The sequence below is a fragment of the Mercenaria mercenaria genome, chromosome 3 (genome assembly GCF_021730395.1).
Source record: "Mercenaria mercenaria strain notata chromosome 3, MADL_Memer_1, whole genome shotgun sequence".
Classification (NCBI taxonomy): Eukaryota; Metazoa; Mollusca; class Bivalvia; order Venerida; family Veneridae; genus Mercenaria; species Mercenaria mercenaria.
In genome coordinates, this window is record NC_069363.1 from 26183743 (window position 1) to 26205983 (window position 22241).

The 22241-nt window shown below is 36.0% G+C and overlaps 1 protein-coding gene across 1 annotated transcript in view; it reads left to right on the top strand.

Moving 5' to 3' along the window:
- LOC123525232 (peroxisomal biogenesis factor 3-like) overlaps window positions 1-22241 on the top strand; it is a 159631-nt gene that overhangs the window by 126770 nt on the left and 10620 nt on the right. Inside the window, exons 5-9 of the mRNA XM_045304103.2 lie at window positions 1627-1708; window positions 5105-5148; window positions 8062-8183; window positions 17634-17715; window positions 19223-19277. Of these exons, the coding sequence (XP_045160038.2) occupies window positions 1627-1708; window positions 5105-5148; window positions 8062-8183; window positions 17634-17715; window positions 19223-19277 (385 nt within the window). The remainder of the gene's footprint in view (window positions 1-1626; window positions 1709-5104; window positions 5149-8061; window positions 8184-17633; window positions 17716-19222; window positions 19278-22241) is intronic.

The window sequence follows — 22241 nt, forward strand, 5'->3', positions numbered from 1 at the left end:
GAAATTACGTGAAATAAACGCATTGAATGATGCGTGGCAAAATTCAATGTCGTTTGCTGGTTATTTTGTCCAGATATCTTTAAAATTGACAGATTTATTGTCAGAAAACCGACTGCCGTACTAACATCTTGTTACGCATAACGTTACATTTTTCGTCATTTTTGTTGATGATAATTCGATTTTTTATGTATTTTACGATTATAAATTCTCTAAAAATTAAACGGGGAAAATTGTAATTAAATTTTTTTAATCACTGTAGTAAAAGCATACACGGACGTAAGTTACTTATAATTTAAATAGCTCCATACACATCAGCATGTATCTCGGAATCGCCTATGTGTAAAATAGCGTGCGACGTACGATATAGGTTAGGCTTATCAAGTAAGATATTTGATTATGTGTCTAGCACCTGTGGGGGAAAGTTGTCATTTTCCCACTTCCATTTCACAAGTTTGCTTATTTTAAGAAATCCTTATTGTCAGGATTAGGTAAAGTGTATAAGGAGTAGTCTTGTAGATAAGATATTGCTTGCTGTACTTTCATAGGACAAAACAAAACTCATTGACAGTATTGTACATTTTACCATACAATACATTACAGTACTGACACAAAGTTACAAAAACAAATTTCGTTAGTCACTGGCAAGCCATCTGGTACAAGTGGTCATCTTTGTCAAACCTTTACCATGCTAGAAAAATTGATGTTAGGAAGGGTGTAAATTTTTTGAAGATGTAGATGACAGGAGAGCATGCATTTCTACTGAAATGGCATGAAACTGACATTTTGGGCATGTTGGATTAAAACCTTTCATTACGGTAACTCAGAGGTTTTCAGTCTGTATGTATGTTTAGACTTTATTACAAATGGAAATATTTTTTTAGCATACAAGTTTGAAAGATTAACCACCATTGAAAAAATGAATATTTTGATATTGAATGTAAGGCTAATGCTTAAAACCCAAAGTTATTTAATGCTTTCCAGTATGGAGACTGTCAACCAAACACAGAACCAAAAAGAACATGAAAACCTTTTTCTGTTTTTAATATTTGAGAACAATGTGTACACAGCTGTGTATTTTGCATACAGGAAGCTACGTCCCTTGGAATGTTATTCAGCATGTGAAGTTGTGCACCTGAAAAAAATCTCTTTCAGTTTCTTATCTTGCATTTCATGATGTTTTCAAGTATTCATACTCTCATAACCCACCTCTACCTACACAAATTACCCCCACCCCTCAAACCCAAGGCAATATGAAAGTTTACTTTTAAATTAGTAGTCCTCCATTGTAATCAAGTAACAGTTGACAATACAGTGATAGGATGTGGGTGCACCAGTGTCCTACGCACACACCTAGTTGTATTGTTTAGTATTAACCCCTGTCACTGCACATATAGGGGCATTCATGGTTCTAAGACTAGCTTTCTAGCTTTCAAAAATTGACTTAATGAGCAAGCCCACTATAAATTTAAGCTTATGGTCAGTCTCGGAATGCAACATTGCCATTGGACAATTTCATGATTTGGCTCAGAATTAACCAACTAGACTGGTCTGGTTGCCAAACTAATCTTTATCCCATTGAACTCGGGAGTTAAATGTTTAACCTGTGAATGTGATTTTCTTCTTCAGTATTATCTATGCTGCCAACCCTGAGAGAAAGATTGGTGACCTTATTGAATACAGAAGAAATTACAGAAAAGCTCAAATCAAGGTGAATGTTTTAGCCAAAAATGTCTTTTAAACAATTATACACATAGCAACAGCATTCTAACAAACAAATTCAGGCTTTAATTAATTATTTTGTTTTGGTGTCTGTACTTAGTGCTACATTGTATCTATTATTTTTAGCTCACCTGTCACATAGTGACAAGGTGAGCTTTTGTGATCACCCATTCGTCCGTCGTCTGTGCGTCCATCAACAATTTCTTGTCTGCATGATAGTGGTTTCATTTATGATTTTATTTTAACCAAACTTGCACACAACTTGTATCACCATAAGATCTTGGTTCCTTTTTTGAACTGGCCAGATTCCATTATGGGTTCTATAGTGATGGCCCCTGAAAGGGCCAGAATTAGCTATTTTGACCTTGTCGGCACAATAGCAGCTTTATTTATGATTTTATTTTAACCAAACTTGCACACAACTTGTATCACCATAAGATCTTGGTTCCTTTTTTTGAACTGGCCAGATTCCGTTATGGGTTCTAGAGTGATGGCCCCTGAAAGGGCCAGAATTAGCTATTTTGACCTTGTCTGCACAATAGCAGCTTCATTTATGATTTGAATTTAATCAAACTTGCACAAAACTTGTGTCACCATAAGATCTCGGTTTGTGTCTTGAACCGGCCAGAACCCATAATGGGTTCCAGAGCTATGGCCCCTGAAAGCGCCAAAATTAGCTATTTTGACCTTGTCTGCACAATAGCAGCTTCATTTTATGATTTTATTTTAACCAAACTTGCACACAACTTGTATCACCACAAGATCTTGGTTCCTTTTTTGAACTGGCCAGATTCATTATGGGCTCCAGAGTTATAGCCCCTGATAGGGCCAGAATTAGCTATTCTGACCTTGTTTGCACAATGGCAGCTTCATTTATGATTTGAATTTAATCAAACTTGCACAAAACTTGTGTCACCATAAGATCTTGGTTCCTTTCTTGAACCGGCCAGATCTCGTAATGGGTTCCAGAGTTATGGCCCCTGAAAGGGTCAAAATTAGTTATTTTGACCTTGTCTGCACAACAGCGGCTTTATTTATGATTTGATTTTAACCAAACCTGCACACAACTTGTATCACTATAAGATCTCGATTCCTTTTTATACACCTGAAGGGATGTATTATGTTATCGCCTCGGTGTCCGTCTGTCTGTCTGTCTGTTGGTTAGCAGTTTCCCTTCCGCTCTGTAACTCTTAAACCCCTTGGAGGATTTCAAAGAAACCTGACACAAATGTTCACCTCATCAAAACGACATGCAGAGCGCATGTTTTGGATGGCTCACTTCAAGGTCAAGGTCACACTTAGGAGTCAAAGGTCATATGACTGTGTGTATATTGCTCTGCATTTGTGTTGCATTGCAGTGCTCTTGTTTTTATTTGGCAGATCCTTCTTTTGTTCACTTACAATAATTTATTTTTTAATTACTTCCCCTATATGTTACTATAAATAGCTTATTTAATAACTTTTTTATTATTGGCCGTAGGGAAAAAACAAGACCACTTTTCTGTGGTACAACATGGATGGACCTCCAATCTTTAGGTGTTTTTTGACATATCTGTACCTTGTAAGAATTTTTTTTCTTTTTGGTTAAATTTCTTCCCTATGTTGTTTGACCTTCTTGTCCTTAAGTGCACTGATAACAGGTGAGCGATATAGGGCCATTACGGCCCTCTTGTTATGGCATGTTGTTCAGCATTGTTAAGGTATACTGAATTGACAGACACATAATATGATTATGATAGATATTATGTATATGGTGCCCTCTCGCTTAAAGGAACAGGGACAACGCAGATTAGAGCAGATCAAGAACAGATCCGTACTGGTACAGAATTCAGGTATTTTGATTCTAAAGGTTGTCTGGCCTCTGTTAATAACTGAATACTGTTGTGTTGTGGTACTTATTCTTTAACCAGAGTTACATCTTTTATTAATGCTACAAATACTTTCATAATGAGATACTTATACAACCAGATCAAGCCTATGATTCAGTAATATTTTTCTTGTCAATGTCAGTTGATCATACAGTGTATGATTAGTAAATGGAGAATACATTGGCTTTTCACTGTCAGACTTTATAGAATTTTTTTTTTGAGCCAACAAACAAATGAATGCTGTTGCTTTTTGAGTAAGTTTTTCAAAGTTTTTCAAAGTGACATCGTGTTTTAAGACAATTTCCAAGTAATATCAGGTAATATTTTTGCCTACTGCAGATTTCAGAGATTATGGTAGTTCTGCACATTTGAAATACTGGAAGTGATGCCATAACTTCATTTACCCATAAACAAAGAAACCAGGATCTTGTAATTGAAAAGTAAATGGAGCCACAAGAAATCGGAAGCATTTGTATTTATGGATAAAACCAGCAATGTTTCTACCTTTCTTAAGATTAAATATGTCTCCCACATCACTATGTGGTGGGAGACATATTGATTTACTCCTGTGTGTCCACCCATCTGTCACATATTTTGTCTGCACTCTAAGTCGAATATTTCTCATCTGATCTTCACAAAACTTGAACAAAATGTGTTTGCCAATAAGTCCTTGGCCAAGTTCGATAACTAGCCAAATCGGACTTGGCACTTCGGAATTATGGCCCTTGAATTACCGATAGGCCGCTTACTCCAAAACTTACTTCAAAACTATCAAACTGTAAGGTATATTTTCTATGAGTAAACTGTATATAAAGACAGACTTACTATTCAGATGAGTAGGTAGTTGTGGGAGACATGCGCTTTTCTCAAAAGCAGCTCTAGTTATATGACCAAACCTTAAGTTTAAAAAAAAATTGTCATTAGGCCATGAAATCAACTTGAAATTAGTAAGTCTCTTGAGTATTAGGCAAATATTTAAAAAAAGCATTCAAAGCAATGCATTTTATTTAACCAGTATCTCAGTTTACAACTATGAGAAGTTTCATTAAAATCTACAATGTAGAATTTTCTTTTGTACTCAAAGATGTTATTAAAATTGTGATTCCCCATAGACTCCCATTTAATATGATAATTTGATTTAAACAATCTTTTTAGATCAGTTTTGCAAAAAAATCAATTTAACATATGGTGCTATCTTTTTATTGGCCAATTTGAAGTTCTAAATAATTATATCTCCCTGTTTTGAAAGATTATGGTTTAAACAAATTCAGCATTGAAGAAAAGAGTTTGATCTGAACATGTGTAACTACCGTACTTTCTACTAGTGACTGTCTGTTAAAAATTCAAGGTTACAGTATACTTAAGACTGAAAATTGCATACCAATTTACCTCTGATATGCCATTAACAGGCTGTTGGGTATGAATGATTTACACAGAGCTCTTGTTTTATTTGATCCACCAAGTTAAAGTTCATCTACCAAGTCAAATTTCTTCAATTAAGAATGTTTTTGTTTCAGCCCTACAGATAAAGTTCAGCTCTGGGAGGACTTGAAATTGTTAAGTAAGTATGCATATATGACGAAAGTACGTTATGTTGGTGATTGTACAAAAATAGTGTAAAAATAGAACGGTGTTTATATACCAAGAAAGGATTTATCAGATTTTAATGAAAGCATTAAATAATGAAGTTATGTCAATTTTGTCCATCATCTCAATAGTTACAATTTTTTTGAAGTGAGGAATGTGGTCTGGGTCTCATGTACAGTTTATTTGTCAACTGTGATCCAGTCAAAGATCTACTGATACTCTTATTAGAATAAAGCCATTTTCCACTATCATATGAATGAATTGCAGGTATTTTCCACCTCTTGGTTAAGTTGATTAGTTACAGTAGAAATTTTTATGTTTATGAAACTTGGTTTGTAGGAGCAGTATATAGAAAGAAAGTTTTTTTTAGCTCACTTGTCACATAGTGACAAGGTGAGCTTTTGTGATCACCCTTCGTCCGTCGTGTGTCCGCCCGTCCGTCAACAATTTCTTGTCTGCACGATAGTGGTTTCATTTATGATTTTATTTTAACCAAACTTGCACACAACTTGTATCACCATAAGATCTCGGTTCCTTTCTTGAACTGGCCAGATCCCTTTATGGGTTCCAGAGTTATGGCCCCTGAAAGGGCCAAAATCAGCTATGTTGACCTTGTCTGCACAATAGCAGCTTTATTTATGATTTGATTTTTACCAAACTAGCACACAACTTGTATCACCATAAGATCTTAGTTTCTTTCTTGAACTGGCCAGATTCAATTATGGGTTCCAGAGTTATGGCCCCTGAAAGGACCAGAATTAGCTATTTTGCCCTTGTGTGCACAATAGCAGCTTCATTTATGATTTGAATTTAATCAAACTTGCACAAAACTTGTGTTGCCATAAGATCTCAGTTCCTTTTTTGAACCGGCCAGATCCCCTAATGGGTTCCAGAGTTATGGCCCCTGAAAGGGCCAAAATTAGCTATTTTGACCTTGTCTGCACAATACCAACTTCATTTATGATTTGATTTTAACCAAACTTGCACACAACTTGTATCACCACAAGATCTTGGTTCCTTTCTTAAACTTGCCAGATTCCTTCATGGGTTCCAGAGTTATGGCCCCTTAAAGGTCCAAAATTGGCTATTTTGGCTTTTGCAGCCATATAGAGACTTCATTTATGGTTTTATTTGATACAAACTTCCAAAATATCTTCAACAACAATAAATCTTGGATTCCATGACAAATCAGATCCAATCGTAGTTTCCAGAGTTATTTTATATTTGATTACCTCCCCTGATTGTAGTCAAAATGGATTTATATCAGTAAGTACTTACAGGACTTATTTGAAATTTCATTATTGTCATTAGTTGGACGGAGCCAATCAGGGTAGATAACTATGGACTGATTTTATGTCAAATTACCTCCCTTTATTTCAAATTAAAATGGCTATATCTCCGTAACTAATGAAGATACTGATCTGAAATTTCATTTATGTCAACAGATTTATTTGACAGATCCTTCTTTTGTTGACTTACAATAATTTTCTTTTGAATTACTTCCCTTTTATGTTACTATAAATAGCCTATTTTTAGTAACTTTTTAGCTCATCTGATTTTTTGAAAAAAAATGATGAGTTATTGTCATCACTTGAACGGTTGTCGGCGTCGGCGTCTGCGTCAGCGTTGCCTGGTTAAGTTTTATGTTTAGGTCAGCTTTTCTCCTAAACTATCAAAGCTATTGCTTTGAAACTTGGAATACTTGTTCACCATCATAAGCTGACCCTGTATAGCAAGAAACATAACTCCATCTTGCTTTTTGCAAGATTTATGGCCCCTTTTGTACTTAGAAAATATCAGATTTCTTGGTTAAGTTTTATGTTTAGGTCAACTTTTCTCCTAAACTATCAAAGCTTTTGCTTTGAAACTTGGAATACTTGTTCACCATCATAAGCAGACCCTGTACATCAAGAAACATAACTCCATCTTGCTTTTTGCAAGAATTATTGCCCCTTTTGGACTTAGAAAATCAGTTTTCTTGGTTAAGTTTTATGTTTAGGTCAGCTTTTATCCTAAACTATCAAAGCTATTCCTTTAAAACTTGCAACACTTGTGCACCATCATAAGCTGACCCTGTACAGCAAGAAACATAACTCCATCCTGCTTTTTGCAAGATTTATGGCCCCTTTTGGACTTAGAAAATATCAGATTTCTTGGTTAAGTTTTATGTTTAGGTCAACTTTTTCTCTTAAACTATCAAAGCTATTGCTTTAAAACTTGCAACTCTTGTTGACCATCATAAGCTGACCCTGTACAGCAAGCAACATAACTCCATCCTGCTTTTTGCAATAATTATTGCCCCTTTTGGACTTAGAAAAATCATTTTCTTGGTTGAATATTATGTTTAAGTCAACTTTTCTCATAAACGATCAAAGCTATTGCTTTAAAACTTGCAACAGTTTTTCACCATCATAAGTGGACACTGTACATCAAGAAACATAACTCTATCCTGCTTTTTGCAAGAGTGATGGCCCTTTTTAGACTTAGAAAATCATGTGTAGGACAATATTTCTATTATACAAAAAAAATTAGATGAGCGTCAGCACCCGCAAGGTGGTGCTCTTGTTTATTATAGGCCGTAGGGAAAAACCGAGACCACTTTTCTGTGGTACAACATGGATGGTACCTCCAATTGTTAGGTGTATTTTAACATATCTGTACCTTGTAAGAATTTTGTTTTTCTTTTTGGTTAAATTTCTTTCCTTTGTTGTTCCTGTTCTTTGGGCTTAGATATTTTTTCTGAGAACCTTCTTGTCCTCAAGTGCAATGATAACAGGTGAGCGATATAGGGCCATCATGGCCCTCTTGTCTGTTTTTGGTGCACTAATTCATCACCTGCTGTAGCCATACTGGCCATATTCTAAGATTGCTCTGTTATTTATTTCAGGTCTCACAAGAGTAATTGTTGTTGTTTACGCTTGTACAATGATGTGCATGATGCTGCGGGTACAATTAAACATTATTGGTGGCTACATGTTTGTGGATAATGTTAGACAACATAAGGGCATGGTAAGAAACGTTGTTACTCTCCATATTACACAAACTTTCTCTGTCTCTATTCTTGTTAGTCACTCTGCTAGGTAAGGATATGTGAATCACTTCACGGATATGATGTAGGAAAGAACAGTTAAATGGATAGTCCTAGATAAGTACATTATGAGTCAACATAAACAGTGATATACCTGTTGACCTTGAAGGGCTGTTCATCATGTGGCTCTTTGTTCAGCATACACTTGTCACATCTATGGATAAAGATGACAGTGTTGTTAATAATTTTATCTGTAAATCTGAATTTACTGATCCTTGGTTGGGGTTATATTGTGTGGTATATCGGCCGCAAGTTTCTCCCAAATACACGCCGGATGTTGTCAGATTTATTAACCAGAAAACCGAGTTATTAGATTGGGGTAGCGGTCGGGTGGGCGGGCGGGCGGCGGCGGCGGCGGCGTCAAACTGGTGTTTCCGGTCAATAACTTTTGTTTCGGTAAAGATATTTGAATAAAACTTGGTATGTATGTAGCTTATATCAAGACAAAGGCTGGGATTGATTTTGGGGTTTCTGGGGTCAAGGTCAAGGTCACTGTTACTTAAAATAGAAAAAGGGTTTCCGGTCAATAACTTTTGTTTCGTTAAAGATATTTGAATAAAACTTGGTACATATGTAGCTTATATCAAGACAAAGGCTGGGATTGATTTTGGGGTTTCTGGGGTCAAGGTCAAGGTCACTGTTACTTAAAATAGAAAAAGGGTTTCCGGTCAATAACTTTTGTTTCGGTAAAGATATTTGAATAAAACTTGGTATGTATGTAGCTTATATCAAGACAAAGGCTGGGATTGATTTTGGGGTTTCTGGGGTCAAGGTCAAGGTCACTGTTACTTAAAATAGAAAAAAGGTTTCCGGTCAATAACTTTTGTTTCAGTAAAGATATTTGAATAAAACTTGGTATGTATGTAGCTTATATCAAGGCAAAGGCTGGGATTGATTTTGGGGTTTCTGGGGTCAAGGTCAAGGTCACTGTTACTTAAAATAGAAAAAGGGTTTCCGGTCAATAACTTAACTTAGGAATGAGCTATCATGATGAAACTTGGTGTATAGCAAACTTATATAAAGTTGTAGCTTGGGATTGATTTTGGGGTTTCTGGGATCAAGGTCAAGGTCATTGTTACTAAAAATAGGGTTAGGGTTAGGTTAGGGTTAGGGTTAGCATATCTTCTACATGCATGGAGGGATTTTGATGAAAGTTGGCACAATTGTTCACCATCATGAGACGGAGTGTCATGCGCAAGAACCAGGTCCCTAGGTCTAAGGTTAAGGTCACACTTAGAGGTCAAAGGATACAAGAATGAAAAGTTTGTCCGGAGCATATTTTCTTCATGCATAGAGGGATTTTGATGTAACTTGGCACAATTATACACCATCATGAGACGAAGTGTCTTGCGCAGTTCCATTCTTTAGAATTACTTCCCTTTGTTGTTACTATAAATAGCTTATATTGTAACTTTTTCATTACTAGACGTAGGGAAAAATCGAGACCACTTTGTAGTACAACATGCATGTTACATCCAATTTTGAGGTGTATTTTGACCAATCTCTACCTGGTAAGGATTTCTGTGTGGACTTAAAATTATTTTTTTTTTTTTTTTTTTTTTTTTTTTTTTTTAAGATTAACTTCCCTTAGTTGTTACTATAAATAACTTATATTGTAACTTTTTTTATAATTGACCGTAGGGAAAAACCAAGACCACTTTTCTGTGGTACAACATAGTTGTTACTTTCTAATTTTAGGTGAATTTTAAGGTATCTCTACCTGGTAAGGAGTTTTTTTGTGGACTTAGAAAAACAAAAGAATTACAGTGATTACTAAACAACCACAAAATTAAAACTACATCTGCAAATACAGGTGCTAGAGTAAAGAAATTTGCTGTGACGGGCGTATATTGTGACATTCTGGCACTCTTGTTTATTCTTATGAAAAGTGTTGAAAACCTGGTTTCGTGGCATTGCCGCGTTTCTTGTTTGTCAATAGTTTAAGTAATCATTACGTGGAATTGTAATGAATTTAATCATTTTAAATGCGAATATACTAATGTCAGATTATTCAGTCTAATGTTTACGTCAAAGTTGACCTTCCCAACAGTATCAGTCTCCAATAAATATGTGAACAACCTTTGTGACGGGTCATTAAAATGTAAACAAACACTGTCAAAGTCACTGGTTGACAAAAACAAAAGTGAAAACAGTGTTGCTTCATTAAAAAATATTCTTAAAACAGTTTGAGCATAAATAACTGGGGACCGCCATGTTTTTTAGCTCACCTAAGCACGAGGTTTGTCCAGCGTCCGTCGGCGTCCATTTGCATTTGTCTTGTGAACACTCTAGAAGCCACAGTTGTGACCCAATCTTTATGATACTTGGCCATAATGTTTTTCTTGATGATTTCTAGGTTAAGTTCGAAACTGGGTCATGTAGGGTCAAAAACTAGGTCAGTAGGCCAGATCATAGGAAAAGCTTGTGAACACTTTAGAGGCCACAGTTGTGACTCAATCTTTATAAAACATGGCCAGAATGTTAGTCTTGAATACCTCTAGGTCAAATTTGAAACTGGGTCATGTGGGGTCAAAAACTAAGTCACCAGGTCAAATCAAAGGAAAAGCTTGTGAACACTATAGAGGCTACAGTTATGACTCAATCTTTATAAAACTTGGTCAGAATGTCTGCCTTAATGGTCACTAGGTCAAGTTTGAAACTGGGCTATATAGGGTCTAAAACTAGGTCACTAGGTCAAATCAAAGGAAAAGTTTGTGAACACTATAGAGGCCACAGTTGTGACTTGATCTTTGTGAAACTTGATCAGATTGTTTGTCTTGATGATCTCTAGTTCAGATTCTAATCTGTTTCATGTGGGGTCAAAAACTAGGTCACCCAGTTAAATCAAAGGAAAAGCTTGTGAACACTCTAGAGGCCACAGTTGTGAGTCAATCTTTATGAAACTTGGTTAGGGTGTTTGTCTTGATGATCTCTAGTTCAGGTTGGAAACTAGGTCATGTGAGGTCAAAAACTAGGTCACCAGGTCAAATCAAAGGAAAAGTTTGTGAACACTCTAGAGGCCACAGTTATGATTTAATCTTTATGAAACTTGGTCAGAGTGTTTGTCTTGATGATCTCTAGGTCTGTTTTGAAACTGGGTCATGTTAGGTCAAAAACTAGGTCAGTAGGCCAGACCTAAGGAAAATCTTGTTAATATCCTAGAGATCAAAATTAAGTTTCAAACTCTTGAGAATTGGCCAGAATGTTTGTCATGATGACCTGTAGGTCAAGTTCAAATCTAGGTCATGTAAGATCAAAAAATCACCCAGTCAAATCAAAGGAAAAGCTGGTGAACATTCTAGAGGCCACATTTGTGACTCAATCTTTATGAAATTTGGTCAGAATGTTTGATCTCTACGCCAAAGTGGAAATAGGGTCATGTGAGTTAAAAAACTAGGTCACTAGATCAGATGAAAGGAAAATCTTGTTAACACTAGAGTCCACAGTTTAAGATTGAAACTCATGAGAATATATCAGAATGTTTGTCTTGATGACCTCTAGGTCAAATTCATATCTGGGTCATGTGGGGTCGTTAAGAAGGTCAAATCAAAGAAAAAGCTTGATAACACTCCAGAGGCCACGTTAATGACCCTATCTTTATAAAACTTGGTCAAAATGATGATCTTTAGCCCAAATTTGAATCTGGATCATCTGGGGTCAAAAACTAGGTCACCTGTTAAAATCAAAGAAAAACCTTGTGCATGCAATACTGGCTGCATTTTTAGCTCACCTGTCACAAAGTGACAAGGTGAGCTTTTGTGATCGCGCGGTGTCCGTCGTCCGTCCGTCCGTGCGTAAACTTTTGCTTGTGACATCTCTAGAGGTCACATTTTTCATGGGATCTTTATGAAAATTGGTCAGAATGTTCATCTTGGTAAATTCTAGGTCAAGTTCGAAACTGGGTCACCTGCCATCAAAAACAAGGTCAGTAGGTCTAAAAATAGAAAAACCTTGTGACCTCTCTAGAGGCCATAATTTTCAATGGATCTTCATGAAAATTGGTCAGAATGTTCACCTTGATGATATCTAGGTCAAGTTCGAAACTGGGTCACGTGCCTTCAAAAACTAGGTCAGTAGGTCTAAAAATAGAAAAACCTTGTGACCTCCCTAGAGGCCATATATTTCACAAGATCTTCATGAAAATTGGTCAGAACGTTCATCTTGATGATATCTAGGTTAAGTTCGAAACTGGGTCACGTGCCGTCAAAAACTAGGTCAGTAGGTCAAATAATAGAAAAACCTTGTGACCTCTCTAAAGGCCATATTTTTCATGGGATCTGTATGAAAGTTGGTCTGAATGTTCATCTTGATGATATCTAGGTCAAGTTTGAAACTGGGTCACGTGCGGTCAAAAACTAGGTCAGTAGGTCTAAAAATAGAAAAACCTTGTGACCTTTCTAGAGGCCATATATTTCACAAGATCTTCATGGAAATTGGTCAGAACGTTCACCTTGATGATATCTAGGTCAAGTTGGAAACTGGGTCACGTGCCATTAAAAACTAGGTCACTAGGTCAAATAATAGAAAAACCTTGTGACCTCTCTAAAGGCCATATTTTTCATGGGATCTGTATAAAAGTTGGTCTGAATGTTCATCTTGATGATATCTAGGTCAAGTTCGAAACTGGGTCACGTGCGGTCAAAAACTAGGTCAGTAGGTCTAAAAATAGAAAAACCTTGTGACCTCTCTAGAGGCCATATATTTCATGAAATCTTCATGAAAATTGGTCAAAATGTTCACCTTGATGATATCTAGGTCAAGTTCGAAAGTGGGTCACCTGCCTTCAAAAACTAGGTCATTAGGTCAAATAATAGAAAAAACATTGTGACATCTCTAGAGGCCATAATTTTCATGGGATCTGTATGAAAGTTGGTCTGAATGTTAATCTTGATGATATCTAGGTCAAGTTTGAAACCGGGTCAACTGCGATCAAAAACTAGGTCAGTAGGTCTTGAAATAGAAAAACCTTGTGACCTCTCTAGAGGCTATACCCTTGAATGGATCTTCATGAAAATTAGTCAGAATGTTCACCTTGATGATATCTAGGTCAAGTTTGAAACTGGGTCACGTGCCTTTAAAAACTAGGTCAATAGGTCAAATAATAGAAAAACCTTGTGACCTCTCTAGAGACCATATTTTTCAATGGATCTTCATGAAAATTAGTCAGAATTTTTATCTTGATAATATCTAGGTCAAGTTTAGAACTGGGTCACATGAGCTCAAAAACTAGGTCACTATGTCAAATAATAGAAAAAACGACGTCATACTCAAAACTGGATCATGTGGGAAGAGGTGAGCGATTCAGGACCATCATGGTCCTCTTGTTCATTTGATGTGCATGGAACTTGGTCAGAAAAATTTGCTATTTTGACTTGTGAACACGATAGAGACCATATTTTGCAATCAATTTTAATCAAACTTGCACACAACTTGCATTGGCATAATATCTCGGTTCCTTTCAAAAACTTGCCAGATCTCATCATGAGTTGCAGAGTTATGGCCCCTTAAAGGGCCAAAATTTGCTATTTTGTCTTTGGCAGCCATATAGAGACTTCATTAAATTTGATGGTTTGATTTGAAACAAACTTGCAAAATATCTTTAACATGATGTTTCCGACAGATCCAATCATAGGTTCCGGAGTTAGGGCCCCTGACAGGCTGCTGAAAGAGCCAAAATTTGTTAATTTTTACCTTGTGAACATGATAGAAGTGACATTTTACATTTGATTTTAAGCACAGTTACACACAACTTAAGTCTCAATTAGATCTCGGTTCCTTTTGAAAACTTCATGGGTCTAGAGTTACCACCCCTGAAAGGCGCAAAATTTTCTTTTTTTGTCCTTTCAGCCTTTTAGAGACTTCATTTATGCTTTGATTTGATACAAACTTACACAGAATGTTTATCTTGATGATCTCTAGGCCTGGATCGAAACTGGGTCATGTCAGGTCAAAAAGTAGGTCATCAGGACAAATCTAAGGAAAAGCTTGTTAACAACCTAGAGGCCACATTTATGCCCCTTTCTTCATGAAACTTGGTCAGAATGTTTATCTTGGTGATTCAAAGGCCAGGTTTAACAGGTGAGCAAAATAGGGTCATCATGACCCTCTTGTTTGTATTAAACGCAGTTGTTACTAGTCATGATTTAGTGTAGCATACATATATTCAAGGTCAAAAAGTCAATTTTAGATGAGCGACTTAGGGCCATTATGGCCTGCTTGTACTGAGGCAGATATCGTCACCTCGGTGCAAAAAGCGGATAACTGCATTGACTTAAAGAAGGACTTATTCACTTTTTTGCACTAAGGTGACGATATCTTTGTTTTGTTAGGTGTTATATATACAAAAATGTACTTCAGTATTTTCATTGATGTTTATTTCTGAAAGAATTTCTGATTATTTATGATATATGCTCTTTTGCTATCAGGTGTACAGTTGTAGTTACTGTTGCAGAACAGTGAAAATTATAAAATGAAAATCTCACAGTTTTGAAACAGTGAAAGTTTCAGAGTTTCAAATGTAATGCACTGTTATATTTCAATAAACCATTGAAAAACATGAGGTAGATATTGCTCTGACTTTGAACTCTCAAAAAAGGATGACTAGAACTCTCCAGCCTTATAATTAAGATTGCACCTATTCACCTAAGTATAGAAGATGCAAGACAAAGCTCAGTATTATAATTAAGTTTGCACCTTTTGAAACTCTTCCTATTATTAATGGCACTGACTTCCAGATTTGGCTAAAAAAATCTTTCTTTCAAATTGAAGTTTGGTCATATTATGAACATAAGAATATGAGTTTTTGTTTCTAAAATGTTTTAAAAAATTCCAGATCAAGGAAAAAAGATGACCGCGTCTGGAATCGAACCCCGGCAATAAAGACATTTTCCTGTCGTCATAACCAATAGTGCTATACTGGAACTAGTAAATTATAACTTCAAAGTATAGTTATTTATAATCGAGACAGTTTACCTGGAGTAAAGCATTACAAATGTTTTTCGATTTTCATCATAAGAAGTAGTAAAAACAGCAAATTCTCATGTGTTTCCATAAGATATAGTTTGTCAGTACATTTGTAGTTAAGTGTTAAAGTTTTCTTACGAAATATAGCATTTATTTCCAGATATCTAAAAATATATTTTGTTGTTGATGACGAACGTTCTGAGGCCAGTCCCTTTAATACCCTGTGAGACTTGTTGTGTGGGTAAAACATGTCAACATAGTATGGACACATGTCTAGTTGTTTATTAGCTGAACTTATAGACCTAACAGTCTATCTTTGGGAAGGGCAGGAACTTTTATGTTTTAAAAATATCTGCTTTTTAGCTCACCTGTCACAAAGTGACAAGGTGAGCTTTTGTGATCGCACTGCCTCCGTCGTCCGTGCGTGCGTCCGTGCATTGTCCATAAACTTTTGCTTGTGACCTCTCTAGAGGTCAAATTTTTAATGGAATCTTTATGAAAGTTGGTCAGAATGTTCACCTTGATGATATCTAGGTCAAGTTCAAAACTGGGTCATGTGCCATCAAAAACTAGGTCAGTAGGTCTAAAAATAGAAAAACCTTGTGACCTCTCTAGAGGCCATATTTTTCACAAGATCTTCATGAAAGTTGGTCTGAATGTTCACCTTGATGATATCTAGGTCAAGTTCGAAACTGGGTCACGTACCTTCAAAAACTAGGTCAGTAGGTCAAATAATAGAAAATCCTTGTGACCTCTCTGGAGGTCATATTTTTCATGGAATCTGCATGAAAATTGGTCAGTATGTTCATCTTAATGATATCTAGGTCAGGTTCGAAACTGGGTCACGTCCGATCCAAAACTAGGTCAGTAGGTCAAGTAATAGAAAAACCTTGTGACCCCCGTAGAGGCCGTATTTTTCATTGGATCTGCATGAAAATTGATCAGAATGTTCATCTTGATGACATCTAGATCAAGTTTGAAACCGAGTCAACTGCATTCAAAAACTAGGTCAGTAGGTGAAATAATAGAAAATCCTTGTGACCTCTCTAGAGGTCATATTTTTCATGGGATCTACATGAAAATTGGTCAGAATGTTCATCTTGATGATATTTAGGTCAAGTTCGAAACTGGGTCACGTCCGATTCAAAACTAGGTCAGTAGGTCAAATAATAGAAAAACCTTATGACCTCTGTAGAGGCCATATTTTTCATGGGATCTGCATGAAAATTGGTCAGAATGATCGTCTTGATGATATCTAGGTCAAGTTCGAAATGGGTCAACTGCGGTCCAAAACTAGGTCAGTAGGTCTAAAAATAGAAAATTCTTGTGACCTCCCTAGAGGCCATATTTTTCATAGGATCTTCATGAAAATTGGTCAGAATATTCACCTTGATGATATCTAAGTCAGGTTTGAAACTGGGTCATGTGCGGTCCAAAACTAGGTCATTAGGTCAAATAGTAGAAAAACCTTGTTACCTCTCTGGAGGCCATATTTTTCATGGGATCTGTATGAAAATTGGTGAGAATGTTCACCTTGATGATATGTAAGTCAAGTTCGAAACTGGGTCACGTGCGGTCAAAAACTAGGTCAGTAAGTCAAATAATAGAAAAACCTTGTGACCTCTGTAGAGGCCATATTTTTCATGGGATCTGCATGAAAATTAGTCAGAGTGTTCATCTTGATAATATCTAGGTCAAGTTTGAAACTGGGTCACATGCGGTCAAAAACTAGGTCATAGGTCAAATAATAGAAAAACCTTGTGACCACTCTAGAGGCCTTAGTTTTCATGGGATCTGTTTGAAAGTTGGTCTGAATGTTCATCTTGATGATATCTAGGTCAAGTTTGAAACCGGGTCAACTGCGGTCAAAAACTAGGTCACTAGGTCTCAACATAGAAAGACCTTTTGACCTCTCTAGAGGCCATATTTTTCAATGGATCATCATGAAAATTGGTGAGAATGTTCACCTTTATGATATCTAGGTCAAGTTCGAAACTGGGTCACATGTGGTCAAAACTAGGTCAGTACATCTAAAAATAGAAAAACCTTGTGACCTCTCTGGAGGCCATATTTTTCATGAGATCTTCATGAAAATTGGTCAGAATGTTCACCTTGATGATATCTAGGTCAAGTACAAAATTGGGTCACATGCCTTCAAAAACTAGGTTATTATGTCAAATAATAGAAAAACCTTGTGACCTCTCTAGAGGCCATATTTTTCAATGGATCTTCATGAAAATTGGTCAGAATTTTTATCTTGATGATATCTAGGTCAAGTTCAGAAGTAGGTCTCATGAGCTCAAAAACTAGGTCACTATGTCAAATAATAGAAAAAATGACGTCATACTCAGTTCATGTGGGGGCAGGTGAGCCATTCAGGACCATCATGGTCCTCTTGTTTTTTTCAGAGTGCAAATACAGCAATAGCAGTGACACCAACACCAGTACAGGAGAGGTACCTAGCCCTCATTAGAGAATTTTTTGATAAAGGTAGTGCAAAACTAGTGCAAAACTGATCTTAGTGTTTCTTTTTGAACACTGGATGAAGGGCAAAAGTGTTGCCTTAATATTGTTTCGTTTTAAAAAGTAGATGTTTCTTACTCATATCTTAAAATATAAGATCCATAACTCTGGTACGAATACTTTATGAATTATTCTCCTTTTAACCCATCTTTGGTGGAATGAGGCAAGAAAATTTATAAGAATTGAAGCTAAATGGATGGTTTTCTGTTGAAGGGTACATTTCCAGATTTATGACATATTTTCAAAATTTATAATATGCTTTCGTAAGTAATTGAACTTAAAATGTAAGACTGAAGTGATTTGGTTAATGTTCAGAGGTAAGAAAACCAGAAAAAAATCTCGCACAAATGATCTTAGGTGACCCTGTACCACGATAATTCAAATTATTCTGATTTGTAAAAAAAAAATGATGACGCCAGAGGGCATGGATACTTCCCTACATGAATGTAGTGGAAACTTAAAAAGAAAATTGTAAGTACAGTAATTTACCCTTAGACTTGTTATATTATCTCTTGTACCATTGGTCCAATATAAGAATAATTTTACGTAAATTTTCATTTGGTGATCTTCTCCCAGGAATATTCTTCTTTTTCCAGTTTTTCAATAAACATAGCTGTGAGGGGGCATGTTAGATTTACCCATTATGTATATAGTCAGAAGTTAACAATATTTTTGTCGGAAACTGCTGGCCCAAATTTGAAATAATTGAACAGGAATGTGTTTTGAATGACCCTCTACCAAGGTTTTTCGAATTGTTCTGATTCATCTGATGGCTGCCAGTTTCCCTGTATGTAAAGACATAGAAACAACTCTCAGACTGGTAAAAATCTGCATTATATTAGGTTGCTTAATTAAACCCCTGTAAGATAACGTTCAGTTTGATTTCAGATTTAGTTCAACTTTTTTATCACTGCCTAACTGACTCTGACAACTTGATTACAAAAGGTCACCATCAGATTCTGTCATATGTATGAAGTGATATTGGTAAAGCACAAAATCAATGTCAGTAATTAATTTGCCTCAGGAATATATCTTTTTAAGTCATAAAAAGAGTTTTAAAGATTCAGATTGTAAAATGCGAACAACAGCAAACATTAATTGCAAATTAATTTTTGTTATTGAAATTGCAATGGCCCAACTATACACAGTTTCGGACACCAGTTTATGGACAACAAAACCACTGCATTTGTATATGAATGTTTGAATATATTTGAATAATTAATAGGAAAATCAATACTGAAATATTAATTGTAGTGTTTGTTCCCATCCTTAGTAAAAACGCACAATCAATCATGTGGTGCACTTAAAGCAGTAGAAAAGCTACTTTAAAGCTTTAGCATTAGTAATGCAACAGATATGCGATGTAGATTTGACCAGTATTATATCATATTATACCTGTTTGTTAAAAAAAGTTGAAACTGTAGGCATATCACTTTGATTCAATATCTACTTTATGTTTAAAACTTGTTTTCAGGGGTTGAAAATCTGGTGGCTAAAGTTAAAGATGCTGTGTACAAAGAAACCACCAGGTAAGCAATTTTTGTTTTAGAAATGCCAGTGTATTCACTTAAATTATTGCAGTGAAACACTGCCCCTGGGCTAGACTGGTCTCAGTCCTTACATTTGCCAGTCATAGTCTCTTCTCATATTTTATGTTAAATTACTTCCCTTCATAGTTATAACATGGTTACCTTTTCTTGCTGCCGAATGTAATACAGCCAGATATTCAAAAGGGAGCAGTCTATAACAGGGAGCTATCTATAAATGAAAGATATCTGACAAGGAAATACATTAGTATATAAAAAAAACTTATTATCAGACTAGTAGCTAGTCTACCCCTGGGCTTACTGTATTTTCCATACATTTTCTGCATTTGGATCACTTAAAACCCTGGTTATCTCAGACATACTGCTCATCCCCATGTAACCTTGAATGATTGGTGTTTTAATGTCTTACTCAGTTAAGAAGGTCATAAATGTGGAGAATACGGCTTTAAATTTTTTAGTGAAATCTAGCAAAATGGCCACAATAGAGTTGTTTTAAAATTTCTTATTTTAAACAATACTAAATTTAAGATTTCAAAAAGAATTTTTTTTACAAAGCTTTGATTTAAACTTTTGCGACGGATTAACCTAAAAAGTGAAAATATATATGTATATTATAAAGATATTGTTTATGTACTGATACTTTAACCAGACTAAACCTGTACAACATGGTAGTTTATAAATCATTAAACTTGTGTATAACACACACAGAACTGTATATGAGGTCTCTTTTGGCTATGTGGTAAAGGTACATTACTTCTAATCATTTGCCTGTCACCATAATGGGTTTTGGGACAAAGAATTCTTTTATGTGTGGAAGCTGTCATGCAGGTTTTCAGAATGTCATTGATGCTACCCAAGGGTCCACCCATCCTTGAATGATCGAAATAAATTAGGTGGTAAATTGGAATCACTATGTTACACGTTCTTACAATTTTCTGTGAATACTTCATGTATTTTATCTGATTTAATGCCTTACTGTACTTTCAAAAGTATACATGGGACTATATCTATTATATTTGCATCATATCAGTGGTCTTTCAAATATTTTGCAAGATTTTGAATGATTGACCAGTACATTTTTAGCTCACATGTCACAAAGTGACAATGTGAGCTTTTGTGATCACGCAGCGTCCGTCGTCCGTCGTCCGTGCGTGCGTGTGCCGTGCGTGCGTCCGTGCGTGCGTAAACTTTTGCTTGTGACCACTCTAGAGGTCACATTTTTCATGGGATCTTTATGAAAGTTGGTCAGAATGTTTATCTTGATGATATCTAGGTCAAGTTCGAAACTGGGTCAACTGCGATCAAAAACTAGGTCAGTAGGTCAAATAATAAAAAAACCTTGTGACCTCTCTAGAGGCCATATTTTTCATGGGATCTGTATGAAAGTTGGTCAGAATGTTTATCTTGATGATATCTAGGTCAAGTTCGAAACTGGGTCAACTGCGATCAAAAACTAGGTCAGTAGGTCAAATAATAAAAAAACCTTGTGACCTCTCTAGAGGCCATATTTTTCATGGGATCTGTATGAAAGTTGGTCAGAATGTTCATCTTGATGATATCTAGGTCAAATTCGAAACTGGGTCAACTGCAGACAAAAAGTAGGTCAGTAGGTCAAATAATAAAAAAACCTTGTGACCTCTCTAGAGGCCATATTTTTCATGGGATCTTCATGAAAATTATTCAGAATGTTCATCTTGATGATATCTAGGTCAAGTTCGAAACTGGGTCAACTGCGGTCAAAAACTAGGTCAGTAGGTCTAAAAATAGAAAAACCTTGTGACCTCTCTAGAGGCCATACTTGTGAATGGATCTTCATGAAAATTGGTCAGAATGTTCACCTTGATGATATCTAGGTCAGTTTCGAAACTAGGTCACGTGCCTTCAATAACTAGGTCAGTAGGTCAAATAACAAAAAAACCTTGTGACCTTTCTAGAGGCCATATTTTTCATGGGATCTGTATGAAAATTGGTCAGAATTTTTATCTTGATGATATCTAGGTCAAGTTCGAAACTTGTTCAACTGCGGTCAAAAACTAGGTCAGTAGGTCTAAAAATAGAAAAACCTTGTGACCTCTCTAGAGGCCATACTTTTCAACGGATCTTCATGAAAATAAGTCAGAATGTTCACCTTGATGATATCTAGGTCTTGTTCGAAACTTGGTCACGTGTTTTTAATAACTAGGTCAGTAGGTCAAATAACTAAAAAGCCTTGTGACCTCTCTAGAGGCCATATTTTTCATGGGAACTATATGAAAATTGGTCTGAATGTTCATCTTGATGATATCTAGGTCAGGTTTGAAACTGGGTCAACTGTGGTCAAAAACTAGGTCAGTAGGTCTAAAAATAGAAAAACCTTGTGACCTCTCTAGAGGCCATACTTTTGAATGGATCTTCATGAAAATTGGTCAGAATGTTCACCTTGATGATATCTAGGTCAGTTTCGAAACTGGGTCACGTGCCTTCAATAACTAGGTCAGTAGGTCAAATAATAAAAAATCTTGTGACCTCTCTAGAGGCCATATTTTTCAGTGGATCTTCATGAAAATTGGTTAGAATTTTTATCTTGATGATATCTAGATCAGATTCAACACTTGGTCACATGAGCTCAAAAACTAGGTCACAATATCAAATAATAGAAAAAAACGACATCATACTCTGTTTAAAACTGGGTCATGTGGGGACAGGTGAGCGATTCAGGACCATCATGGTCCTCTTGTTGTTTATAACCATCCACACTTTGAAAGCACTTTACTTCTGTTATACAAGCAGGTATGATTCATTCTAATGAACACCTGCAAAGTTCCACTCTCCTTTACAGAGTTGTTGTTAATTATAACCTTTTCTTCAATTACTTTCATCCTCGTCATCAAAGTAGTTTGTCTGTGCCTGATAATAAACATGAATTGTTCGATGGTTATAGTTCAGACAGTGCAGGATGTTATAAAA